This window comes from Protopterus annectens, chromosome 7.part0 (assembly GCF_019279795.1).
Source record: "Protopterus annectens isolate FY-2018-M chromosome 7.part0, PAN1.0, whole genome shotgun sequence".
NCBI lineage: Eukaryota > Metazoa > Chordata > Ceratodontiformes > Protopteridae > Protopterus > Protopterus annectens.
In genome coordinates this window covers 343,589,088-343,615,796 of record NC_056739.1, presented here as the reverse complement: position 1 = coordinate 343,615,796, position 26,709 = coordinate 343,589,088, and the positions used below count along the sequence as shown (strand labels likewise).

The 26,709-nt window shown below is 41.2% G+C and overlaps 1 protein-coding gene across 1 annotated transcript in view; it reads right to left on the bottom strand.

Moving 5' to 3' along the window:
* Positions 1–1,060: 1,060 nt before the first annotated feature.
* LOC122806455 (endonuclease domain-containing 1 protein-like) overlaps positions 1,061–26,709 on the bottom strand; it is an 86,526-nt gene continuing 60,877 nt past the window's right edge. The window contains exon 2 of the mRNA XM_044076914.1: positions 1,061–1,851. Within this exon, the coding sequence (XP_043932849.1) occupies positions 1,336–1,851 (516 nt within the window). The 3' untranslated portion in view covers positions 1,061–1,335. The remainder of the gene's footprint in view (positions 1,852–26,709) is intronic.

Here is a 26,709-nt window from a genome sequence, read left to right as displayed (position 1 = left end):
GTGGTTGTTTGTTTTGTTATTCCTGTTGGAGCTTCAGATTTCCGAGTGATCTTTCAACTATTACCCAGAATTACATAAATGCAGACAGTGCACAGCATGCAGCTATGGTGTTTGTGTGTGTGTGTGTGTGTGTGTGTGTGTGGGAGTACAGGTTTTGCACTGTGTACAAACTTCCTTTTATTATTATTATTGAAAATGGGAATAAATACCATTATTGTTTATATTTTTCTAAAGTACTTTAGTCAATAATGAGTCTTCTTACCAATTCCATGACTATTTCTTGCTGTTTCTTTCACATATTTATTCAGTTTATAGGTAATCTGATCGCTTAGTCTATTTGTGACTTTTTTCAGGTACTCTTGTTATATCAGAATTTTTTCCACTCCTTCTTCTAATAGTGCATGGTATTAATACTCAAAATGTAACAGCACTCAACTTTTATGGGTCTCTATTACCTTACCGAAAAGCCGTAATATCAAACGGCTTTTCATCGAACCGGAAAAGTTGAAAGTTGAAAATAGCAAAAATGTGAATGAGCAAATTCTTTCCCTGGGAAAGAAACCACTTGGCCATCCTTGTGAGTCTGCCCTTTTCCCCACTGTAGTGTGATCACGGACTTGGTATATTTAGTTAGGGGGTGGGGGGGGTGAAGTCCCCAACTTTATGTTTAGATTAGTGTGTAGGTGGTTGTAGAGCTATCAATTTCTTTTCCAGGGAAAGAATTTGCTCATTTACGTTTTCGCTGTTTTCAGATTTAAACTTTTCTAGTTGTACGAAAAGCCATTCGATAATAAGGTAATTTGAGCCACTTTTATTACAAAAACACTGTCTGCAATTTGCTTTGTAACCTCTTACACTCCTTGACAAGAAAATCTGCACTATCTACACATAACATATATACTTCCATATTACTTAATTATCACGGTGAAATTACAGTTACAGAAGACAATGCAGTTATGACCATTTCAGTTTAGGGCTACAGAGTTGCTAAATTTGTTTCTGCTGCCAGTATCTGTTTGTGAGTCGTTCATTCAAAAGCCAAAAACATTGGATACAAGAAGAATAAATCATGCTGTTTTTATTTAGGTATTTCTTCATCATTTGCCTGTTATATAATGTCCACTTAGCTTCAGTGATGTTTTGCATAATTGTCAGAATAAGAAACAAAAAGTACACTATTCTTGCTTTAAAAGCATTGCACTTATTCCATTGCCATTTCATTTCTCCTTACACATTTCAAGCAATTCAGAATACATTTGAAAATTATGTAAATATCTAAGAATACACCTCAAAGCATTTCATAATTAGCAATGGTAATTTATTTTCTTCCTATGTTCAACACTTAGCTGGGAAAAGTTTTACACCTCTTCCAGTGTAAGATTTTATTCTATTTTCAAGGTCAGAAACAGAAATGTCATTAACTTGATTTGCATTATTTGCAGCGATCACTGCCCAACTTCTTGTGCGTGTCTTTTCTACACAGCAGATTGCACTCCAGATGTCAGATGGCACATTCACTCTGTTGTTAATGTTTGAATTTCCTGGGATTACTCCTACAACGACATATACTTTTGTGCAGGAAGTCGTTTTTCCTGTCAGTCCTTCTTCATACTCTCTCCATTTACCCTGGTTCAGAGTGTTTAATTGTGGCACAATGTTGGTCAGGGTGAATGTCGCAGTCTTGCTGTCCTGATTGGAATGATGACTGCATGGGTTAAGATGCCCTCTGTCATACATTGCAGAAGTGGGAACATAATCCCCATTAACAGCTTGACTTTCCTGAAGCTTTATTTTGTCAATAGTTGATGACCTCTCTTCTTCCATGCTTTTGGAAATCTTTGGATCTACAAGCTATAGAAAGTAATTGTTAACTGTAATTAGTTGAATAATAATCTAAGGATGTACTTAAAATATTAGTTTGACTATGTAATATAATTCTGAAGTCAGACTAATTTAAATTCAAGCTTCTAATTTGCTTCTGGTTAACATACTACTTCACAGAAAATAAAATAAGGCATATCAGTTTTGTTGTTTTTTTGCTTTGGTTCAGGACAGTCCTCCTTTCTCTATCAGGTACACATATACCAAACAAATATAACAGTAAAATAGCAAACTTGAAAACAAAAATAAGAAAATAAATAGACAATCTCAGTACTTAAAAAAAAAAATAAACCGCATATATATCAAGCGTAAAATTTAAAATAAAAGAAACGTGTATGCTTAGCTTGGATCAATAGTTTTCATATAAAGGTAACAACAACCAGCATAATATAGCAGAAAAGTATATACTCAGTACCCTAAAGAATGGGTCCCCTTCAAAACATCTAAAACCCATAACATCTAATTTCATAACATTGAGACCAGAACATCTAAACCCCAAAACATCTAAAACCCATAACATCGAATTACATAACATCTAACAGTACAAATCACATGAAAATAACATCCCCTCCACATATAATGACATATAATGACACCAAACTACCAAACATAATGTTTACTACATTTCTGCAGGGGGGCTTGATACAGTGGGGTTAGGAAATTAACTTTTTCCCACTGTAGTTCGATGTTGAAGTTGGTATATTTAATTTACTGGGGGGGTGAGGGGGGATCCCCCACATGGGGGGGTGCAGGGGTGCTTGACTCCCTGATGAAACGTAGTAGAAAGCGTGTTTGGTAGTTTGGTGTTGTTATATGTGGATGGGGATGTTATTTTCCTGTGATTTGTAGTGTTAGATGTTATGAAATTCGATGTTATGGGTTTTAGATGTTCTGTTCTCAATGTTATGAAATTAGATGTTATGGGTTTTAGATGTTTCAAAGTTGATACACACACACACACACACATATATATATATATATATATATATATATATATATATATATATATATATATATATACATAAATATATATATATATATATATATATATATATATATATTTTTTTTTTCTTCAGTTGTTAACACTGCTCTGGAGTTATTAGCATTCCCCTAGTTTGTGGAGCTGAGGTGCAATTTTGTCAGGAAAAATAATGAATGTTTGCAGCAAACTTAGTTCTTGATGTGCATGATATTTATATATGGCATATCAGATATTAAGTGATCCCGCTGTAAACCGACAGCTAATAAAGTTCTTGCAATAGCTGTGGAACAAGAACAGATTTTAAAAGTGCAACTTAGGAGCATATGGGACAGCTGGTGGGGGTACAGTCAAAGCATACTTCTAAAGACCTTGTCTGGATTCAGAGTTAAACCAAGTGTGTTTACAACTCAATAGGCATTTCAAAATGCTGCAAAAGAAACAAACAGATGAAATAATGGAAGAAAAAGAAGCTAAAACTTGATGCAGATGTGTTTATTTTTCAGGAGGCAACCTACAGTACATCCGGAGTGGAAATATTATTTGCCAGGGAAACTCTATAGAGCCAGCAAAATTTTTTATAGTCATTGTCTCAGAAAACAATGGCATGAAGGATAATAGAAAAGCATAAGGAGCCGTATAGTCTTTCTGAAGATAATGACTATAATACCTGCGGCAGCTACCTTACTGAGATAGCAGAAACACTTTCAGGTGGTTGAACTGAGCTAATTTTTAAAATTGCTTAAAGGAAAAAAAATCAGATACCCAAGGAATACTCAGCAGGCATTAAATAACACAGAGCAAGAAGGAGAACTGAACAACATTTGCCAGATATGTTTTAGTTTGCAAACGTTCTTTCTAGACCAAATATAACATTTTGAAAACTGCTTAATCTGTTAGGGTTAAAAATTAAATGTGTGGAAGACCTTTCATAAATATTAATATTTTTACCAGAAAGATTACATCCCCATTAGTAATCATAAAAAAATCTCTCCCATCTCACCATGATAATAGCAGTTTGGCAAAGGGTAGAGCTTCAGAATTCATTTCCTGGTTCAAAATGAGAATTTAGCAAACAGCTGGCTGGAGGACAATGCAGGCCTAGTGTAAAAAAAACAAAAAAAAAAAACAAAAAAAAGATAGAGCACCAAACAAAATACCAACGTGAGGAAGGCATGTCAAGAACAGAAAAAAAAAAGAATTTCAATTCAGATTTGGAGCAGGAGAACTGGAGTTATATAAGGGAATTACGGAACGTTCCTATTAGTTTAGTAAAGGTTTGAAATGTCGAATGCCGCTTTATCGACAGCTGATTGTCGAAAAGGCCAAATCCTGAAGACACAGAACAGAGATTTTTTTCCTAGGGAAAAAAGCACTGGGCCATTTTTGGGACCTTGCCGTTTCCTCCACTGTGGTGCGATCTCGGAGTTGGTAAATTTAAGTAGGGTTTTTTTTTTTTGTGGACCAGCGATTTTTTTCCCTAGGAAAAAATATGCTGGTCCATTTGTTTGGGATTTGGGTGTTTCAACATTTAGGTGTTGATAAAGGGGCATTCGAATTTTTGAACGTTCATTTATTTAATAGGGAAGCGTACAGAAGAGGATGCAATATGGTTTAGTAGAAATACAATAAGGAATTTTCTCTTTAGAAAAACAAACAACACAGAAAGAATAGACAGCTTTGAGAAGAGGTACTGACACAATAGACAAAGAGGTCAGGATTAAGAGCACCCCACCAGCTAGGCATTGAATGAGATTTTCTCAGATTTGTCTCATGATGTGTGTCTATGGCTATGCAGTGTCTTAGGATGGCATAGCAAGGAACATCAAGATTCGGCAACATTTTAGTCAAACTGATAACTTTTACTATGTACAAAATGGTGGTTCAACAGAAACACTGTTAGCACCTTTACTTGTATTGTGTATAAATTGCTGTTAATACTTCAGTTATCTTAAGTTCAAACTTCCTCAAAGGCTTGCATATAGATCATTATGAAACACATCCAGTTTTAAAATTTCAATCCTGTCCAATAGTGTCAAAGTGACAATTGACATCTCTATGGATGGAGGTGTATTATACAATCAACACTTTGGAATGATCCTGTCCCTACATATTATTACATCTGCAGTTTTGATCAATGTGATTGTTTCTGAAGCATTTTTAATAAAGCATTGTTAGCAAAATATATCACTGTGAAAGTTGTATGGCTACTTATCTGTCCCTTTCTGTACAGACTCAAGTTTAATATTGATTCAGATGTCGAATTTGTCTTTCACTTCAGGAAACACATTGCACATAAACTAGGACCAGAAAGAAAACTAGTACCTGGTGAAAGAAAACTAGTAAACATACTATTGCATTGTATTCATAGTCACACCACAAGTGTATACTGGGCATGCAGTTCTGTGAAAAACTTCCTTCTGTGTCCGAGAGTTAGAAAATTGTACAGACCTTTAATGGCAGATGAGTACACAAAGAAACTTAAATGAGAAATGTGGACAAAAAATGTGTCTCAGCAATGCAGCTGAGGTTTTCTATATGATTTTTGTGATTTAGAGTCTCATGTTTGCTATGCAAGAGCATGTCATGCACGTTTGTTATATAAAGTGAATTTGTGCCTTTTTCTGAGAATTTGCAATCTGCAGATTCTCAGTTTTGCTGCTTGTGTTACAGTAGCCCGCTTTGAGCTGCTAGTTTCTCTTATGCCTTAATCCAGTCCACTGAATGGTGTTTGCCAGTCTTAGAGGAGCATATGCAGACAAAGAATAACTCATTTATCTTTGCAGAGCAGATATGCACACCAATCACCAAAATACAAAAGAACAATAAAAACAGCTTAGCCACAGGAACCACAGGGACCACAGGATCTATACAACATTTGCTTTATTCTGGTACCTTGGCCTTTCGCCTTCTGGGAATAGATTACTTAGTAACATCCAGTCCAATTTATACACCGAGTGCTTCATCAATTAACCAATTACATACAATTAATCAAACAATTAAATGATTTAATATAAAATTACAATAAACTTTATTTTAACATATTAAAAAAACTTTTTAACACAACATTCTACAAAACGTTCATGAATAATTATTTATAAATTATTATAAGGTTAAGTTACTATCCAAATTCATTCCCTTTGGAAATAATGTCCTATCATTTATAATCATCCTACATTCTAACCTGTTACATTCTCTTTTGAAACTACCTCCACTACTTAAAACTGGCTGTGCTAAAAAGGGTCTATATTAGAACATCGAAGTTTCAAAACTTCGAATGTTCTAATATTGAACCCTATTTAGCGAAAGTTGAAAATATCAAAGCAGCAGAAAACAAAGTTTTTTTCCTAGGGAAAGAATTTGGTTGTTCGTTTCTGTTGCTTCGGTATTTTCAGCGCTGTGGTGGAAAATTACGGGTCAGGTTCAGATAAGTGTGCGATTGAGTGTGGGTTAGGGTAGTTAGGGTTAGGGTGTGGGTTAGGTATGTGTGCGATTGTGTGGACGTGAGGGTTAGGGCAGGTTAGGTGAGTTAGGGTTAGGGCGCGGGTTAGGTATGTGTGCAATTGTGTGGACATGATGGTTAGGGCTGGTTAGATGAGTTAGGTTTAGGGCGCGGGTCTGGTAAGTGTGCGAGTGTGTGGATTTGAGGGTTAGGGCGGGGTAGGTGAGTTAGGGTTAGGGCATGGGTGAGGTGAGTGTGCGATAGTGACGGACCTTAGGGTTAGGGTTAGGGTTAAGGTAAGTGGATAGTTAGTGGTGTGTGTATAGTTTTGTGTAGGGTTAGGTGTAAGATTTTAGGTATGTATGTGGATTGCTGTTTGTTTGGTGTGCTTGTGTTGTGAGTATGTGTTTTGGAACAGCAAATTTTTTCCCTAGGAAAAAATTTGCTGTTCTGTATGTTCGATGTTTTTAGCTTTTGCTGAATAGGGTTCGATATTAGAACATCGAAGCTTTGAAACTTCGATGTTCTAATATAGACCCTGCTAAAATACTAAAAAATAAACTACTTGCCAATCCCCTATGTGCAGAGATAAAATGACTAGTTACTGGACTATTCATATTTTGTCTTCTAATATCCCCCAAATGCACCATTATCATGACTTTAACCTTCCTCTTTGTTCAATATACCAGCTCATTTTAGCACAACGACATCCAATAATGTATACAACTCTGAAGGAATTGCAATTAAAGGGTTCCCTGGCTCTGTAGTTTCTACCATTGATTTTGTCACCATCCAAATTCTTAACCCTACTACATGGTGAGCAATTTCCGCAAGCTTGTGTCTCTACTCTGTCACAAAGTCCAATTTTTATGCTATCCCCTCTCAACAGTTCTTTCAAATTGTTATACCTACCATATCAGAAAATGAATTGTTTAGGAAATAAATTAACATATTATCACATACCACATACCAACATTCTCTAATTATTCTTTTCAAAATGCTAAAAAGAGGAAAAAATCTAGTCACAAAAAACAATTTACCTTCCTCATCTTTACACCTTACTCTTTTTGCTTATTTTATATCAAACAATCCCTCTGATCTCCTATTCTGTCTAAAACTTTACTTCTCACACAGCCAGTTTATTCTGAACCTCATCCAAATAAGCATCACTCAACATGATATCTGATGTATTTTGATAAATCGTCATAAATTCCCCAAAAGGCAAAGATTTAATTAAATGTGGGGGTGTATACTATTTGCATGGTTCCTGTGGCTAAGCTGTGGCTAAGCTGTTTTTTATTGTTCTTTCTAGAGCAGATTCAGATGGACAGGGAGATCATGAGGGTTTTGGTGAAGTCATACAGCCCACAGATGGCATGGCCTTACTTTTCTTATGGATACTGAAGCATACGTAGCTCTCACTGTATTTACAACTGGGATATTTTAAAGGCAGAATGAGGACACTTTGGGTATCTCACAGGCTTCTGCATGGAGGATACTGCAGCATATCCTCAATATACTCATAGTCATGTTGATGAAAATATCAATTTCCAAATGTCTCCACAGGACCAAGCCAGTGCCATGTTTATACTATGTTTATCTTCTATGTAATGACATGCTTTCCTGAGGGGTTTGGTGTGATGTATGGCACCCACATGGCTATTATGTCCCATCTGGATCAGTGTGTGAGATGAACCAAACTAGGAAGGATTCCCATTCTACCAGCTGGCAGGTAGTGTTTAATGCACATGACTTTATCACTGATATATCAGCACAGCATCCTGAGTGCAGTCATGATTTTTACACATGGCACAAAAGTTCACTGTAACTCCCTCTTCCTGTGTGGTACTATTCCTCATGATCCCTAGCTGGTAAGAACATAGTAAATATGTTTGTCCCTTATAACTGCATGAGTTTATAGTGACATGGGATGTGAGGAATATAACTAAGATGTAAGGAAGAACCATCCTATTCTCATATGACTCACTCTTTTATGTTTCAAGGTGATGCAGGACACCCACTTAAATGTTGGCTAATAATGCAAATATATAATCCTCAGAGAGCTGTATAGGAACACTTTAACACTACTCTCTCCCAAGCATGAATAGTCATTGAGTGAGAGTTTGGCCTGCTCAGAACACATTTTCATTGCCTGAATGAGCTGGGGGGGGGGGGCTTCAGTATGACTCTGCTACTGCATGCAGAGTGTTCACAGTTTGCTGTATTCTCTGTAACATAATATTGTGACAGTCTAGTGCACAACTGCCATAACCAGTGACTTATGGTAGCACAACAACTCCCTCTGTGACTTATTTTAGCACAGCAGCTGCCTCTGTGACTTAATGATAATGCAGTAGCTCCATTACTATAGGCCATAACATCCTCTATGTGATGGTGTGAAGTTACAATGGCAATACTTGGTGAATGTAGTGTTATCTGGTGGCTGTGCTGAATAGTCCATGCTCAGCTTCCACTGTTTATCAGACATTTCACCCCATGTCATACATAAATATATTATTCATGCTGTCAAAGCAATCATCATTTACTCTGTGTTTAGTGGTCAGTGGGACAAGTATTACCTAAACCAGCAGGGTGGAGTGGAAAACAGCAGCATGGGATATGAAGTACTTGTACTGATACATGCTAAAGAACTGAGTTGTGATAATCAAAATACATCCACTTGGTAATGCACATTTCAGTGCTACTGCTGTCACATTTTTTTCTTATATAGTAACAGTCATTTCATTTATTTTTTTTAATTGTTGGGAGTTTTTCCAGCCTACAGTTAAATGCAATTGTTGTCACTTCCAATATAGTTCAGCTGGGTGCATACTTTACTTCCTTCTGCCATATCTTTTTGTTACTGGTTGAGGCATGTATTACAGTAATTGTCAAATATGAAATGTGTCATAAATAGTCTCCCCTAGTGATAGTGTTGGTGATGGTTTGACAGATGGTGAGCATGTGGCAGCATGTAAGTTTGAGGTGGAAAAGCTAAAATAATGAGATCTAGATGGAGGGGAAGCTCTTATCATTGCTCAAACAGTTCTGTGGTACCCAGACCTTGACTTCGATGTCCTAACCTGTGATGTGGAAGTGCAATGAGAATTATATGTCTTCTTCTTTGAGGAATCCTCATGAAAGTCTGCAATACTTTCTTGTTACACACATGGTATCTGGCGTACTTGTTTAACAAACATGCGGACACTCCCTCTGCTACATCTAGCACTTTCAACAATGTGTGTCTGGTAAGTCTTAACTGATGTGTTGATGAAGGTTGACATGGAAGCCATGTCAGAAAACATGCTCTGCATGATGATCATCATGGCTTTGTCCCACCATTCCCATGTATTTTTCAATTTCCTCATGTAAATCCTGTAGCAGTCTATCCCTCTCTGTATGACTCTCAGTGGCATTAGCCTGGACCTGAACTATGTCACAGCACATTTGTTACTGTGCAGACAAGGCATTGTATGTCTCTAGAGTCAGCTGTGTGCATTATGAAGCATAGCAAGGTGCATGTATCCACATTCCTTGAAAGGACCAGATGCCCTCATTTTCTGCACCATAGTCATTCTATCATAGGAACAGCAGGTATACCTAATTAAGTGTAAAGATTTAGACAGTGGAAGGCCCACTACCCAAGATACTTCATGGAATAGCATTCTGCCAAGCCTTGTACCTACTGTGAAACACCATATCCTTAACTGTCTTTCTGAACTGTTCTAAGGAATGACTCCTTTCTCCTACAGCATTTATGTCTGCCAGAACTTAATTCCACACCTTAGCTCATTCTGCCTTTCTTGGACTCCCATTTTCAAGGAGATATTTTCCATATATTTTAATAGCATCCATAAGGATATGTTTTTCAGCAGTGAAATTATCTCTCTTGCCACTTGATCCCTTAGGTTGTAACCTCATTTCCTTAGAAACAGCAAGTTTGGGAAGTACAGCTGAAACCCTTCCCTTACTGGTTAGAAGCATACTGGTCAATGTCCTGTAATCTATACTATGATATCAAGCAATGCAGGAAGCTAATGATGCAGCTGGTAGTGGCCATGTTTCACCATTTCCTAGGTGTGTCAATTGTTATTTTTTAAAGAATGTCTTGGCCTTGGAGAGACATAAGAAAGTATATGATTGCACTGCAGGTCTGTAAAAGTGTGTGGTAGAGGAGGAGGAATGTCTGTCTCAGTTGATTATTGATGGTTTAGTTGATAAAATGTAATACAAATGTATGTAGCATTGTACTGAGCATTGCCATTGTTAGGTACCAGAGGCTTTATTATATAACTGCATTGTTTTGAAAGTATAGTGTATTCAAAATGGGTATTTTACCCAGTAATGCCAGTTCAGTAGCTGCATTAGTGTACTGAGTACACTACATTATAGAGTACAACACCCCTTTTGGAATGTACCTCACAAGACATCTGCAGCAGCTGGAAAGGCCACAGAAGTACCTCACAAAGAGGATTACTGGCCTCAAACAAATGCCCTACACTGACCATCTCAAAAAACACCAGCTTTACTCCATAGCATATCGCCTACTCCGAGGTGATCTCTGCCTAACATATAAAGCTATGTCAAACCCAATGCTGTTGGACATGCTACACCTAAAGAAATCCCAATCCCTCCAAGCTACATACTCTAGGGACCTAAACCTTATCACCACAATAAACAGGACTTGCTGGAGGGATAGATTCATGTCCCAGAGACTTCCTATACTCTGAAACAGGCTACCCATCCATGTCAAGCAAAGTTCTTCATTAACACTCTTCAAGAAAAATCTTGATGAGTGGGTGGGAAATAGAAAATACACCCCGGGGATCACTTCTGTGTCTCTGATCGACAGTGGCATAGGAAAATAACTTTCTTGGGTGGTGTAAGCCAGGGAACCTTGTTGGCTAGGCTTATGTAAGCCCTTGGGCCGATAGCCTAGTACCTACCTATGAACCTATGAGTAAATCTGTGTCTCCTTGTGTAGGGACTGTCTTGGATTAAGTAGTGACTGAGCTAAGTGAGAATTAGACTAACTGCTGTAGGTCCAGGCAGTGATGTGACAAAGTAATAATGTGCCCTGTTATGTCTCCCCTTCTGGTACCTCTCAATAAAAACATAAAAGTTCTTTCTTACTTTTAAACTGTAGCAAACTGCTTGCTGTATTTGTAGTAAGCAGTTGCTACATTTTAGATCACACACTGCTACAGTCCTTACTTTTGACTGTAGGGAAGAGTGATCAGGACCGCCTGATTGAGCCCCTTAATACTTTGCACCTGACATGGCCCTCCATTGTCCCACTCTATCTATGGCAGTGTGTCTTGGGTATCTTTGAACATTTGAAATTCAGATTTCACTTGTGCTCCATTGGTTCTATTGTTTTCTTGTTTAATTCTTAGTGCACAGAGCTATGTTAAATGCAGCACTGTGGTAGTTGTACTTCATAGCTCATAGTGCACACAAGTAAATTCTCTCTCCTTCATACTACTGAAGGTATACCTTCTTCATCTCCTGTGATTTAATACACTACTTCTGGTCTGGCTAAACAGTTTGTGCTGACTTGTGCTGAAAGGCCTTATTTTCTTCTTAGCTGTGTGGACAAAAACAGACCATGTAGCAGTTTTACTATTCTTACCAGCCCTGCAATGAATACATTATCCTATACAACAAACATCACCTGATGTAGTACTTCCCCCAGTCCCTCTTTAAATCTTCATAGACTGTATGACACAACAGCACTGGCCATCATATATTGATAACAACCCTGACCTCTTACTAATTCCAGACATACAGCCCGTGGAATCCTAAGGCAGTGTAAGAACAGCCCCATGCTCAATAAATCCAATCTAAACTGGAGGATTTCCTCTCCTGGTCAGGTGCAAGCACTGAGCAAAACACTGCCTTACCCCCACCCCAAACTATGCAATATTCACAGAATGGCAGCACAAAACTATCTTCTTGCAATGTCTTGATCCCTCCATAGTTACACATACAAATGCTCCAGTCCCCTTGTTGAGCAAAGACAGAGGGCCGGATTCACAAAACCTCCGTGTAAGACTTAATATGTCTTACTCGGATGCTGCAGTTGAACGGGATGTCGTCAGCGTGCCATGAATATTCATGAGGGCACACTGACTCATCCATAACTCTTACACGGACTGAGTAGGCAAGCAGGGGGCGTGTCTGACTGCCAAGCAGTCTAAAAGTCCACGCCCCTGCAAGGTTTTAAAAAGCATAATGTCAACAGACAAGAGCGAGTCCGCTGAAATGTACTTGCACTCAACACCACACTCCCTGACACTGTAAACCCCCATCAGAGTTATAAAACGGAAAATATTATTTTTTTTTAAATCCACGATATAGCTGCCCGTATTTGCGCTTGTTTGCGTGGGTGTGCCCATTGCTTAACCACAGTTAGCAATTGTGACATTGAAGAGCATATAAGAACAACTTATGCAAATTAATCCAAATAGCGTAATGGTACAGCGTATGTACAAAGAGAAGGCATTCATTGCTCGAGTCCCACCACTCCCCTTCTTATTTACATTTTAAATCAGTATTTGAAATAATATCAGACAAATATGATTAAAAGTTTATTAAAAGCAGTGACATGGCCAATGTATCAGCGAACAAAATATATATTTTGAAAAGACCCAGATATATAACAGCCTGCCGTTAAGCAACGTTTTACACAGCTAAACAGAGTTGCCCATAGTTTAATAGCGCTTCACCCAGCTAAACAGAGTTGCCCATAGTGTAATAGCGCTTTACCCAGCGCAATAAAGTTGCCCAACGTTTAAAAGCGCTTTACCCAGCGCAATGTGTTTGCGCGGACATGCGCGCAGTGCCAACCAGGGCACCGTAGGGCACAGGGGAGCAACGTAGAGCTAAGTTGCTTAAAAGCAGCCACACCCCCTAGCCTGTCTAGACAGTATTAAAATAATAGAATGACAAGGTTTGAACCCAGGACCCTTTGCATCATAATCAAAGTACAGAACCACTAAGCCATGACAACATAGGCGAAACAGCCACTATTAACATTCATAAACTTGGGAATGGTAGTTTAACCATTACTAAGCAGGTCTGCAGTCAGCCGAGAATTTTACAAAATGGCCAATCACAAAAAAGTGCGGGAAATGCAGCATATTTAAGCCCCACAGGTGGGAATACACGCCATAACTGATTGTAGCTCTCATTTGTGGTCAGAATGTCTGGTGTTGGACAGGGAGCATGCTTCCGAGTGCAGAGATGGGGCACCAAGGAGTCCAAATACATGGTTTGGCTCCTAGTCCACCATCACGAGGCAAGACTCCTGTAGGGCCAGTTGCAAGGGATGGAGTACAAGGCAGAGGCTTGGAACCAGTTAGCTTGTGACCTCACCAGTGCCACAGGCGTTCCCCAGACTTGTGAGCAGGTACGTCACCACCATGCGGACCTGAAGAACGAAAGGAGGACTGCCTGAACCAGTGGATACAGGAGCCCCATGGGATGTGGGATGCCCCACAACTGAGTATGTAGCCATGGAATGCAGTATGTAAGGATTTAAAATAGAGTATGTATAACAGATAGGAATGTCTCAATATCCCTTCATTTACTTTACAGCTGCAGGTGACCGTGTTACGAATCAGCAGGCCTATGCTGATAGGCTGCTAAGGCTGCACCGCCAGGCAGGTTAGTAATTATTCTGCATGTATTGTTATATAAAATATGAGAGAGAGCATGAAAGAAAGTGTTGTAGTCCAATAATACAGCCATAAAATGAACTGAATAAGTCCTCTGCATGTACTGTCAGATAAAAACGTTAGAGAGGCAGAAAAAGAGTGTAGTAACCCATTAAGAAAGGTAACAAATGTGTGGAATAATATCTCTGCAGGCACTGTCATATAAAATAATATGTGAATGAAAAAAGAGTGTGCTAACCTATTAATAAAGGTATAATATGTCATGAACATGTCTGCCATATATACCGTTAAAACAAATAAAGGAGTGAGCCTGTGGAAAAGTGTGTAATGTCATTAATAAAGGTCTAAAACCCAGAGTGTGTCTATTTCACTTAGTATGAAATGTTGTTGTACCCTTGCATTATACAAATAGTAATGTGTTAGAAAGTGCTGGCAACCCAGAGTTGTGCAGTCCCATCTAAAGTGGGTGATGGAAGTGCTAGTAGCTGTGAAGTAAATATACAGTCCTCAACAGTCAGTTACTGGCTGGCATGCATACGTAATTCTGGCACATGAGTAGCATGCTAATATGTTCCCCAGACATGTAAGTGTGCTTCAATAAATGCAGGGTTCTGTACAATTAGAAGTAAAAATGTCATGTGAAAACATCCAGATATGTTGATAAAGAAATATAAATGCAACCATGAAATATGTAGCAGTAACATATGCATCCTGGACAGTTAGTATGTGAGATATAGGTCAAGTATAGATTGAACTAGCCAAACCCACTACACAACCTAATGCATGGTGGCAAGTGTAATAATACATGTAGGAAATATACACCTGCAGTCACTAGGAATGTAGTGTAGAGTAAAAGTGTTTATAATATGTTAATGGAGTTTTTTCTACACCCTACTGTTTGTGCATAAACCATGCAACTCTGCACCTCAATGGGTATGTGTAATCTTAAATATTTGTTGGGATATATGTCCTATTGTTCCATAAATATTTGCACTCATGTTGATGCATGTGCCCTGTTCAAACACCACGTTCATGGTGGCCTGTTGCTACCAATCATTCCTGCATGCGGTTGGAATAACCACTGTTGTTCAATATATGCATGTGTTATATTTGCTGTTCAACTGTTGGAACTGTTATGTGTTGGGTTAATGGGGATATTACTGCATGCTGTTACAACTAATCTGGAATGCTGTTGTTTATGTTGTAATGAAACACACCGAATCACAGAACGTATGGGAAGGCCGGTCCCAGCAGACCCACCTGTCCCTCCTCAATTGGCAAGTGCACCTGGAACCAGTGGCTCTGGTGCCCAGCCCGGACTCCCCTCCTCCATTGATCCTGTGCCACCTTTGGGTGGAAGTGCTGCAGGGGATGGGGCTCGTCCCCCCCCCGTGCAAGCGTGGGCGGGGAAGGGCCACCCATCACCCTTTGAAGGGTCCAGGCTGTGGTGCATAGGGAGATCCAGCGTTCAGTCGCTGATCCCCCATGCCAGCTTGAGGTGAGAATGGCACATCTCACGGGTGAGCCTACCCGTCCTACTCAGCCCCCGGCACAGCCACCCCCAGAGCTGTGAAGGTGCAGTGGTGACTGCCTATGGGTAGGGATCTCAGTTCCACTGTTACCATCTGTGGGCTCATGGGCTTGCAATTTCCAAACAACCTTCCCCGTCAATTGTGTTCACCCACCCCATGTGTCAAATTCCGCCCCTGTATGCGTCTTGTTTGTCTTGTCTGTTTACCTCCCTAACCTACCTCCCCAAATATACCTATTTCCCCTACCTCACTTACCACTCTCACCTGAAAAAAAAGGGGGGGGCAATCTGTACCCGAAAAAAATTATGCCCCATACATAGCTTCCCATTTTGCACACATGTCCATAGGACATGTACACTGATAATTCTAATTGGCAGTGCAACAAACTATGTTGTCCTCACCCCTCTCTCAGGGGTGGAAGGTCTCAAAACTCACTCCATATTTTCAACATATGCACAGCTGTTACTGTTAAAGAAATGGGCAGCTATGGACCTTCCCTACACCCTTCCTGCATATCCCGAGCTTGTTTTCCTACTGTCTGTCCCTCTCTGTGCCCCCTTTTTCACCACTTTCCTATCTCCCCATTTTATTTTCTTTAAAAGAAATTAGCGCGGGGGCGAGAGTAAGCACTTTTAAGCAGTAGTTAGCGAGGGTGCGTGAGTTTGAGCTTGTGTGCACTTAGCTAAGCATCGCTAAGCATCACGCAAACCCACGCAAACCCACTTACAACTGCTTAAAAGTGCCTTAGTCACTCTGTATGACAAGGCCCTTGTACTGCTCAGCAGCAAAATAAAATATCCTTGTCAGTCTCTAACCCGGGACCTTGGACTCACCAGTCTGCATGAAGTACCACTAGACCACAGCAGCTATACAGTACCTTAGTGCTGAAAGCAATTTATCATGCATTACCATGAGTGAATGTAAAGGGAAAATAGGAATGGCATAACACAAATCTTCTTCTGTGGGCCTTAACCAGCAGGTGTTGTTGAATTGCATGACATGACTGTAAAAAGAGAATCAGCCATGCTAGTAGGGAATAAGGTTACAGTAGCAGCTTACAAACCCCACACACTAACAGTAGGCAGAAAGGTGTTGAATCTCACTTAATAACAAATGTCAATAAGTGAGTGTAGACACTGCTTGCACGTCAAAAAAAGTGTAGTAATAGAAATGCTCTGACTCACCCAAAGTCTGAACTGCAAAATGTCTGAACTATATGACAGGTGTATCCCAGTTATATGTACCTTTACCTCAGGCTGTTCAAATATATACGTAAGGGTATCTGAGGCCTGGAAGAGTCAGAAACACACAGGCGTATCAGCTTGTCTGCTGTTACACACTCTGCAAATAGCTGTAGAATAAATCCCACAAGTATGCCCTTATGTAGCAGTACAACACAGAAATAGCAAAGGATGTAGCCATGAACTGCTAGCAACCACCTGTGACAATGCCATTGTTCAGGTGCTGAAAAGACTGCTGTGGTGCACAGTCAAAGAATACTAGGCTAACCTCTGTCTACAATCTGGATATGTCCACAGGTGGGAGCTACTCAGACAGACTACAAGCCTTCATAGACTTACAAGTACACAGCAACTCTGCATGTTCAGTAAGATAAACATCACACGATAATAAATAATGCACACTGCAGTTCTGCACCCCTACCCAAAGGCACTATATACCCGTGTAGTCAGGCACAACCAAGGATGTAGGTAGGCATACACAGTACAGAAATATGTCCAGTCGTCCTTAGCAGACTGTCAAAACAAACCACAAACTGTTCAGATGTGAGTAATGTACTAATGACAGTATAGCAGTTCACAAACAGTGCATGTGCCTGATATTCACAATTGGTAGTACAACATACTTAGATGTCCTCACCCCTCCCTCAGGGGTGGAAGGTTTCAAATATCCCTCCTAATGTATTGCATATGCACAGCTGTTGCTGGTAAAGAAATGAGCAGCTATGGACCTTCTCCACACCCATCGTGTACATCCCAAGCTAGTTTCCCTACTGTCTTCCCCTCTTTGAGCACCCTTTATCACCACATTCCTATCACCCCATTTACTTTTCTGTCAAAGACATGAGTGCGGGGGTTAGCAGGAGTGAGCACTTGTAAACAGTAGTAAGCGGGTTTGCACTAGTGTGCGCATGTGTGCGCCTAGCTTAGCATTGCTAAGATATGATAAGCTACGCCAAGCTTAGCTTACTCTTGCTAACATAAAATGAGCTAAGCTAAGCTTAGCTTAGTATTGCTAAAATACAATAAGCTCAGCTAAGCGTAGCTAAGCATCGCTAAGCGCCGAGCAAACACACGCCAACCCGCTTACAACTGCTTAAAAGAGCCTTAGGCACTCTGTATGACAAGGCCCTTGTATTGCTCAGCAGCAAAATAAATTACCCTTGTCAGTCTCAAACCCCATACCTTGGGCTCACCAGTCTGCATGATGTACCACTACACCACAGCAGATATACAATAACTTGGTGCTGAAAGAAATATAACATGCATTACAAGGTGTGAATGTAAAGGGAAAATAGGAAAGCCATAGGAATACATTGCAATAACTACTGTTGCATGCCAGTTAATTCCCTAATTCCAAATGAAAGTACATACTCACATGTATCCAGTGTTAGCATTAGGAGGTGTGAGTAAACTTACACATTGAGAAGAGTGTACTGGAAGAAGCAACAGTCAGGTTTCAGTACAACATGCATTTCACTGGCTACAACCCAGCTTCAGATATGAGACATATACCAACCTTCTGACTGACACAACAGTGTCCACAGCAAACAAGCATGGTCCCCACCTTGCAAAACTGAAAGGCCTACACCTACCTAACCTATCATTTTATAGCAGTGTCCTGAAATCACAGTGAGAACTGCAATTACCACACAGCAGGCTGCATGCAATTACTAAATGGTGGGCACCAATTGGTGCAGAGGCCATCACATGCACATGTGCAGATACCAACAAAAGAGGCCTGTACTTGCTGTCCACACATGCAATAATATCATTGCAGCAACTGGAGAGAGCGAGCAAGAGAGAGAGACAGACAGACAGACAGACAAACAAACAGAGGCAGTTGGAGACACCAACCCAATAAATAACAACAAACAGAGGCAGTTGGAGACACCAACCAACCAAAAAAAAAAAAAAAAAAAAAAAAAAAAACAGAGGCAGTGGAAGACACCAACCTAAAAAAAATAAATAAAACATCAACAGGTACAACAGACTGAGGTGAGAAATACAAAGGTAAGGTATGTAACACTGATGTATTTGCTGGCATCCGAATGATGTGTCTGAAGGGTACTCTACATATTGTGAACACTCCTTATGTGGTAGCAGTCCATATCTATATGTATATGCAGATGTGCATAGGGCAAGGGACATACTGCAACTGTTAGTGAAGGCTGGACATATATATGCATTTGAAAGTTGTTATGTGCACATATCTATGTAGGTTGTAGTGTGTGGCATTGAAAACAGCAAGCAGTGCAGGTATATGTCATGTGGTGGTTAAATGCTGTGGGACTGAGTTACAACCAGTGAGGTCTGCTATGGCTATACGGCCTGAGGACAGCGAAATGCATTCTGCACAATACTGTGCAATATTATTACATAATTGTATGTCTCACAACTGTTCCATAATTGATATTCCCACCATGAAAGGTGGGCAGTATATGTGCATATATGTGCATGTATATGTACAGCAGTGGATGGTTACAAGTATGTGTGTGTGTATATATATATATATATATATATATATATATATATATATATATATATATATATATATATATATATATATATATATATATATATATATATATATATATATATATACACACACACATATATATATATATATATATATATAGATCTATATATATATATATATATATATAGATATATATATATGTATATATATATATAGATATATATATATATATATATAGATATATGTATATATTTAGATATATACATATATAGATATATATAGATATATAGATATGTAGATATATATATGTATACATATATAGATATATACATATATAGATATATATAGAGTGATATATAAATATATTTGCATATATATATATATATATATATATATATATATATATATATGTGTGTGTGTGTGTGTATATAGATAGTGAGAGAGGGAGACACAGGGTCAGACGTATTGCAACAGGTGCCTGGTGACCAAAGCAAGGACTGAATACCAGTGTTGATACTGCAGTGCCATACCCCATTCCAAAATACTTTACCCACTAACTGCCAGATAGGTGGTTGCCTGACTAACACTGAAGGTGTCAGAAGGGAACATGGGACAAAGGTGGACAGTAGCCTCCCCTTTGATATTCACAGTGCCACACTAGTCTTGTAATCTGTCTACGTGGTACGTGTCATCACAAATGATTTGTCATGTACGGAAATATAGGTCTGTGTTCCCCTGTACTCATCACAATGCCCCATGTGGTATGTACCTCACATGACAACTACAGCAAGTGGAAAGGCCACAGACATACCTCACAAAGGGTAATACTGCCTTGAAACACATACCCTATGCAGACTGACTCACATAACCACAGCTACAGTGCGTTGCATACCGGCCACCCAGAGATTACCTCTGCCGAACATACAGAGGTATGCCACACCCATAGCAGTCAGACAACCACCATATCAACACATCACAATCCCACCAGACTACATGGCCTAGGTCCCTAATCCCCACAACCTCACTAAACAGCACATGCTGGAGGGATAGGCACCTATTGGCAAATATGCCATACTCTGGAGTAAACCACCCAGCATGAACAAACAAGGCTTCTCAGTAGCAGATGTCATACATACCCCTGATGATTGTCTGGGGGATAGGTAACACGCCCTGGGAATCACCTCTGTGTATCCGGTTGACAGGAGGAAGTGAAATCTGATTACATGTGTGTCAAAGGCCAGGGTAGCGTATGGCTAGCCTGCTGTAGGCCCCAGGGCCAATAGCGTATTACTTATGACACAATGCACACAGACATGTACACAGTGCAATACCTGCTATATGAGGTTGAATGAGTGTGACAGTGAATGTGTGCAAGGTCTGTAAGTGTGTGATAGCTTAGTGTGAGGTTGTTTCTGTCCTGGTCGTTTGTGTCCTAGGTGTGAGGCCAGTGTAAGATGTGTCAGTTATTGGGATGCAGACATAGTAAGATGGTATATGTTGTGATGTAGTTCCTTGTGTACGACTGTGGTGTCCCATCATAGGCTGAAGCAATACATGTATGCTCAGTAAGTGGTACTGCTGGTGAATCCAGCCGACATTTGAACCGTTGTACCACCTGAAGCTGTATGACTAAACAGCACAGTATGGTGTATGTTCACATTCCCTGGTAACACTGTCTTGTGTGTTTCCTGTTGTCTGCACAGATTACATACCTCAGGCATAGGTATCTGTAAGTAGGGGCACACAGTACTGTAAGGTACACAGGAAATGCTCATCTGTGTCAGCATACATTTGTGTGTTGTATGAATGTCTGATGTGTGTGTAATGTTGCCTGTACCATGTCCGCAATCACATGTGTGATGCAGGGTTTGCGTGTGTACCTAGCAACATGTATACTCTGTTACAACAGTATGCCAGCTATATTAACAACCGTGCACATATGTTAGGTAGGAGTATGGCATCAACGACTAGGGTGGGTTACTGGTTATACTGTAACTGTACTTCACATTCATTGCAATGGATGACATATTTCTGCATGCATTAGCTTGGTATGTACCCCCCTGGCAAGGCTGTGCATTGGATCCCAAATAGTGTATCGTGTACTGGTGTATACTGGTGTGTTATATGGAGTGTGGCAGGCACTGTCAGCCAGTTGTGGGCTGAGCACTGAATGTGTGTATTCTCTGACAGATGAACAGATGCTATATATGGCAGTTAACTGATATCTGTACTGTATAATGTTAAGTGTGCCACATGACTTGCTCACACATATCGTTTACTTGTCTTCCAGGCTTATGGCTCATCACAGGAACCCCTCCTACACAGCCACGGAGGAACAGGAAATCCACCACAGCCTGGTTCAGCACTATACCCTGCTGTTTTCCAGGGCCAGCCAGCACCAGCAGGAGCATACTGCACTGTGGCAAGAACTTGTTCATCGGGTAAATGACATAGGCATGCATAACCGGACATATGAGCAGGTACGCCATCACTGCAGTGATTTAATTAGACATGTCCAGCGGGGTGCGTCTGATATCCACAGACAACAGCTTGCCACAGGTGGTGGGGGTGGCCATACATCCGCCCCTCACCAGAGAGGAGGAACTGCTGCTAAGTGTGGTGGCTCCTGGCCTACAGCAGGAACAACATCACACATGTGTCATCATGGAGGCCAGAGCCACCCAGCATGGTGACATGGAGAATGCAGGTAACATGCCCTAGCTGTAGACTACTGTTACCTGTATTGTTAGATTATGCATATGTGAGATGTGTACTGTGTTTAGCAGTTGTGCTGCCTATTGTGTGCAATACTGATAATTTGAATAGTAGCTGTACACCTATACCTGTTGTTCTACTGTAGTTTAGCATACTCACACACTCACAGTAGCAATGTCACAGTTGTAACCACTGACAAACTGTCATATTCTTGCAGGTCCCTCTGGTGTGACAGCAGGGCAGACGATACATGCTGGTGAGTGTGTTAACACTTTAAACTTGGTATTGAACTGTGCATGTCATAGGTGAGGTGTAGGCCATGTACACATAACACACCTATGCATAATGCATGCTGTGCATGTTTGCTGTGAGACGTGAAACATCAGTAAAGTCAGTAGCTGCCTCAATCACATGCAATACACAGAGCATCAGATACAAATGTGGCAATACTGTACTGCACAATGGAAAGGCATAGTTGACACACATGTACACAACATAACATGTTTGTCATACGCAGTACACCTCAACATGCTACACATAGTGTAACTGGACACCCACTGCCAAGTCACACTTCAGTATCCCACATGTCATCCACACACCACACATGATATACCTGAGGGGTAGGGGCCTAGCATGGGGCTGTGCAACACTCTTCAACACATAACACAGTCATGTTAGGCAATGCTCCCTACTGGGCACCTCACACACCCTTGTGCAATGTGGCTGTGTAATTGTGAACTTAGCCACAGCACTGCAGTTCAGGTGCAGCATGCTAGGTGGTGGTCTAGCACACTTTAGTGGCCTTGAGTGACAACATGATGCATGATGATGATGGCTAATGGTACTACACCCCATACTGTTACAATGGCCATGTCCAGGCTTGGTATCCCATCACGTATACATGCACTACTCATCCCGTGTGTGTACACAGCATGCATGTGCTACACCTGTGTCCACAATTATCTGCTACAGACGCAGACACTGCAATCAGACATGGAAATCCATGTGACACACAGATAACACATGTAGCCATGGTATGCATACCTTTGTGTGATGGTGCACAGGACATTGCAGAGCTTATAATACTTGCACAGAAATGTCGTGTCCTTGTACATATTGTGTTCCAGGGTGTAGGCAATCACTGAACATGTACACACATGCACCACAGCCATGTACACTGTCATTAACTATGGCTGTCTACACTCACACTGCATGGACTTGATCAACACTTATTCTGCATGCTGACACTTGTGCGTGACTGTTTGCCTTGTGAAACTGTCACCCACCTTCAACCCGTATTGAGTATGATTTGGATTCCTGTTGTGTGTGTGTATCTGCTGTAGTGAGGAGTGCGCATGTGGTTCCTGTGTTCCTGTGTGCATGTGTTCCTGTGTTCCTGTGTGCCTGTGTTCATGTGTGCATGTGTGCATGTGTGCATGTGCAGACCGTAACGTGTGTTTCCTGTCTTCCTCTCACAGGTGCTGAGGTAGGGCTTGGCGAAAGCAGCAGGCGACCTGAAGCCTCTGCCATGGATAGTGGTGATGATGACACATGTATTTTGGCACAGGGAGATTTGACAGGGTATGTCGTTGGTCCGCCAATCAACAGTAAACAGTGTTCAACCCCATCTATGCGCACACTCATACTGCCATTACATCCCTCACCACCGATGGCCATAGGGGAGGGACAGCATACAGTTGGCATTGACCAGGAGAGTGTGGTACCCATGGCACTTGCATCCCCTCACAGCGGCCATAGCCGTAGACCCGGAATGGTACCACATAGGCTGAGGTCCAGGGGTTCTCCGGGGAGCACCACTGGACGTATTGCCCCTGGCAGGCATGCCCTCACAGGTCTTACAATGTCCACTATGTTCCGGGCTGTAATGCAGGCTCAGGCACGTATGGAATGGTACACCAGGCAGGGACTTAGGGCGCAGAGGGCACATAACACCGCTGTCAATAACAGCATCCTTGACCTTGCCGGTGCCATCCGGACATACACCAAGGTCATTGATAGACGTTGGGGGGAGACAATAGATGCCCTCCACAACAAGTCTTCCTCGAGCCAGGACCATGCGGGACAGTTGCGACGTCGACGCGGACGCATGCCAGCAACAGCTGGCAGTGGTCTCAGATGGCCCACAGCTCACAGACACTCCCATAGTGGCAGTACCAGCCCCAGCATTGCTGGGGCTGGCCTGTCCATTGTCTGTCCCAGTAGACCATGTGCACGTGGCTCTGGCCAGTCCCAGCAGGGACACGGGTCCAGTCGCCATACCTCTGCCTCTGATGACAGTACCCAGTCAAGGTTGGTACCCAATACTGTCCGTAGCACCCCTGCCAGGCACAGGTACTGTGTCCGTGGCCGGAGACAATGATCTGTACAGCCAAGCAGGTACAGTCTGTGGCTGTCCCACAAACCACCTTATATAGCAGCCATATGGTGGAGCTGTGTGCATGCAGACACACAAACATTACGCAAACAACTAGGGCTCACACATACATAAACACATTACATCAACATTGGCCCATGCTGTACTGTTGTCCCACACACACACACACACACACACACACACACACACACACACACACACAGACACGTTGATTGGATGGGTCAATGTCAGGCTCTGGCAAACAACAAAACGCCCTGTGCATATGATGATACCTGTGCCACCTCCTGTCATCTGCATTATCGATGGAGGGACAGGCTAACATGGTGCTGATGCACAGGGTGACACTATAGCAGTGTAGCAATAATAGCAAGTTGTCAACAAGGAAGTGTAACTACATCCTTGTAGGTATATCTGAGCAGACATTATGCATCAAAGCTCTGATTGTCAATGTAGCATTGTTTACACCACTGTTAGGTCTGAGTATGTATTATCCACCCATGTGCCACTTGGCTGATATGTGATGTGTTGCCAGCACATGTTAGTGAGTGGACAGTACGTGTGTGATGTGTGCAGTACAGATTAGCAAGTGTACATCTGTGAACATGGTGGGTGTGCACTGTCTGGATGTACATGCATAGTGGACACATGGGACGTGTGGCATACCCTGTTGTACACATTATTAACATCTCAATGCATCTTTCAATGGCCAGTATGCATTCTACTATAGTTATGTACTAACATGGGTAGACATGTGTATGACATTGGTTGACACTATGCTGTGGGTGATACCATTAATATCAGTCAATGATTTGCAGTCTGGTAGTATACACAACCTCAACTGCATGACTATAAGCAATCACTGGATGATGTCCTGACAAATGACACACAGTAGTAGGGAACCCAGTATCAATTGGCTCCTCCCAGTGCTACACTATAACACTAACCAGTGGTGATGACCGCCACCCATTACTGTGACCACACCTGTGTGTCATATAGCCCCCTTAGGTACATGCAGACACACTAGGGATGTGTCCATCCAAATCTGGGAACGCATGAATTGGCCTACAATGCATTCCCTGGATGGGACACATATCCTACACAAGGGTATCATACAGACAGATACCTGTTGTGTGATGCATGCTGTATAGCAGTAAGCCGACTATGGCATAGTCATCCTCATGTACTAAACATATGATCCCATCAGTATCACACCGGTGGTAGCCCTCAACATGTATGTCGGGTACCATTGTGTACATACAGACCCATATTATGTCATGTGTCCCTTGGTATCCACATATCCATAGGTATTGTGGAGTCCCAAGGTATATCACAGACATTAGAGGTCTGAATGCATATCCACAAGGCAGTCATACACCTATAAAGACTATCCATTCTTGGCAGACTTTGTTGTGTATGACCATGTCTGACATATACCCCAGGCATATACCCTCACTCACACTACTCTTAAGTAACTGTCATGGGTGTGTGTGCCACAGATGACCTTGGCCACAGCACACGACAGTGGATGGCCGTGTCATATACATACATATGTGACCTACGATCTGAATAGCAGTGGCACAACCTGTCAATGGAAACAAATGTATTCATGTAGTATGCAGGCTTCACACCTGTGTACTGATTGAGGGGACATGTATACATATATATTTGCCACGCAGATACCTGATGTCTGCAATGCACTTACTGTTGTCATCATACTATGTCATACCATAGTAAACGCAAAACCCACACTGTGTTGACCAACAGTGACACACACACACAGTCAGCATTTGCAGGATGCAAACCCCTACCTAACTATGTTATGATACTAGGGAGAGACACATTAACACGGCGCGCTATTTGCTGTACTGGCTGGTTCCCCTTCTCCTGCAATATTTGTAGGATGGTGACATCATCAGATATTCGAAAGAGGAATGTACCTCTTTTAGTGTGTTTTCACAGTCTCCAAAAAGTACACTCCTTTAAAAGACAATTGCACACAACCCCCCCACACACACTCACACTCACTGTTTGTATGATTCAAACCCCTACCTAGCTATGTTATGATACTAGAGAGTGATGCATTAACACGGCGTGCTATTTGCTTTACTGGCTGGTTTCCCTTCTCCTGCAGTATTTGTAGGATGGTGACATCATCAGACTTTCCAAAGAGGAATGTACTGCTTTTAGTGTGTTTTCACAGTCTCCAAAAAGGGCACTCCTTTCAAAGACAATTGCACACATACATACTCACACACACACACACACTGTTTGCAGGATTCAAACCCCTACCTAACTATGTTATGATACTGGAAAGAGACGCATTAACATGGCATGCTATTTGCTTTACTGGCTGGTTTCCCTTCTCCTGC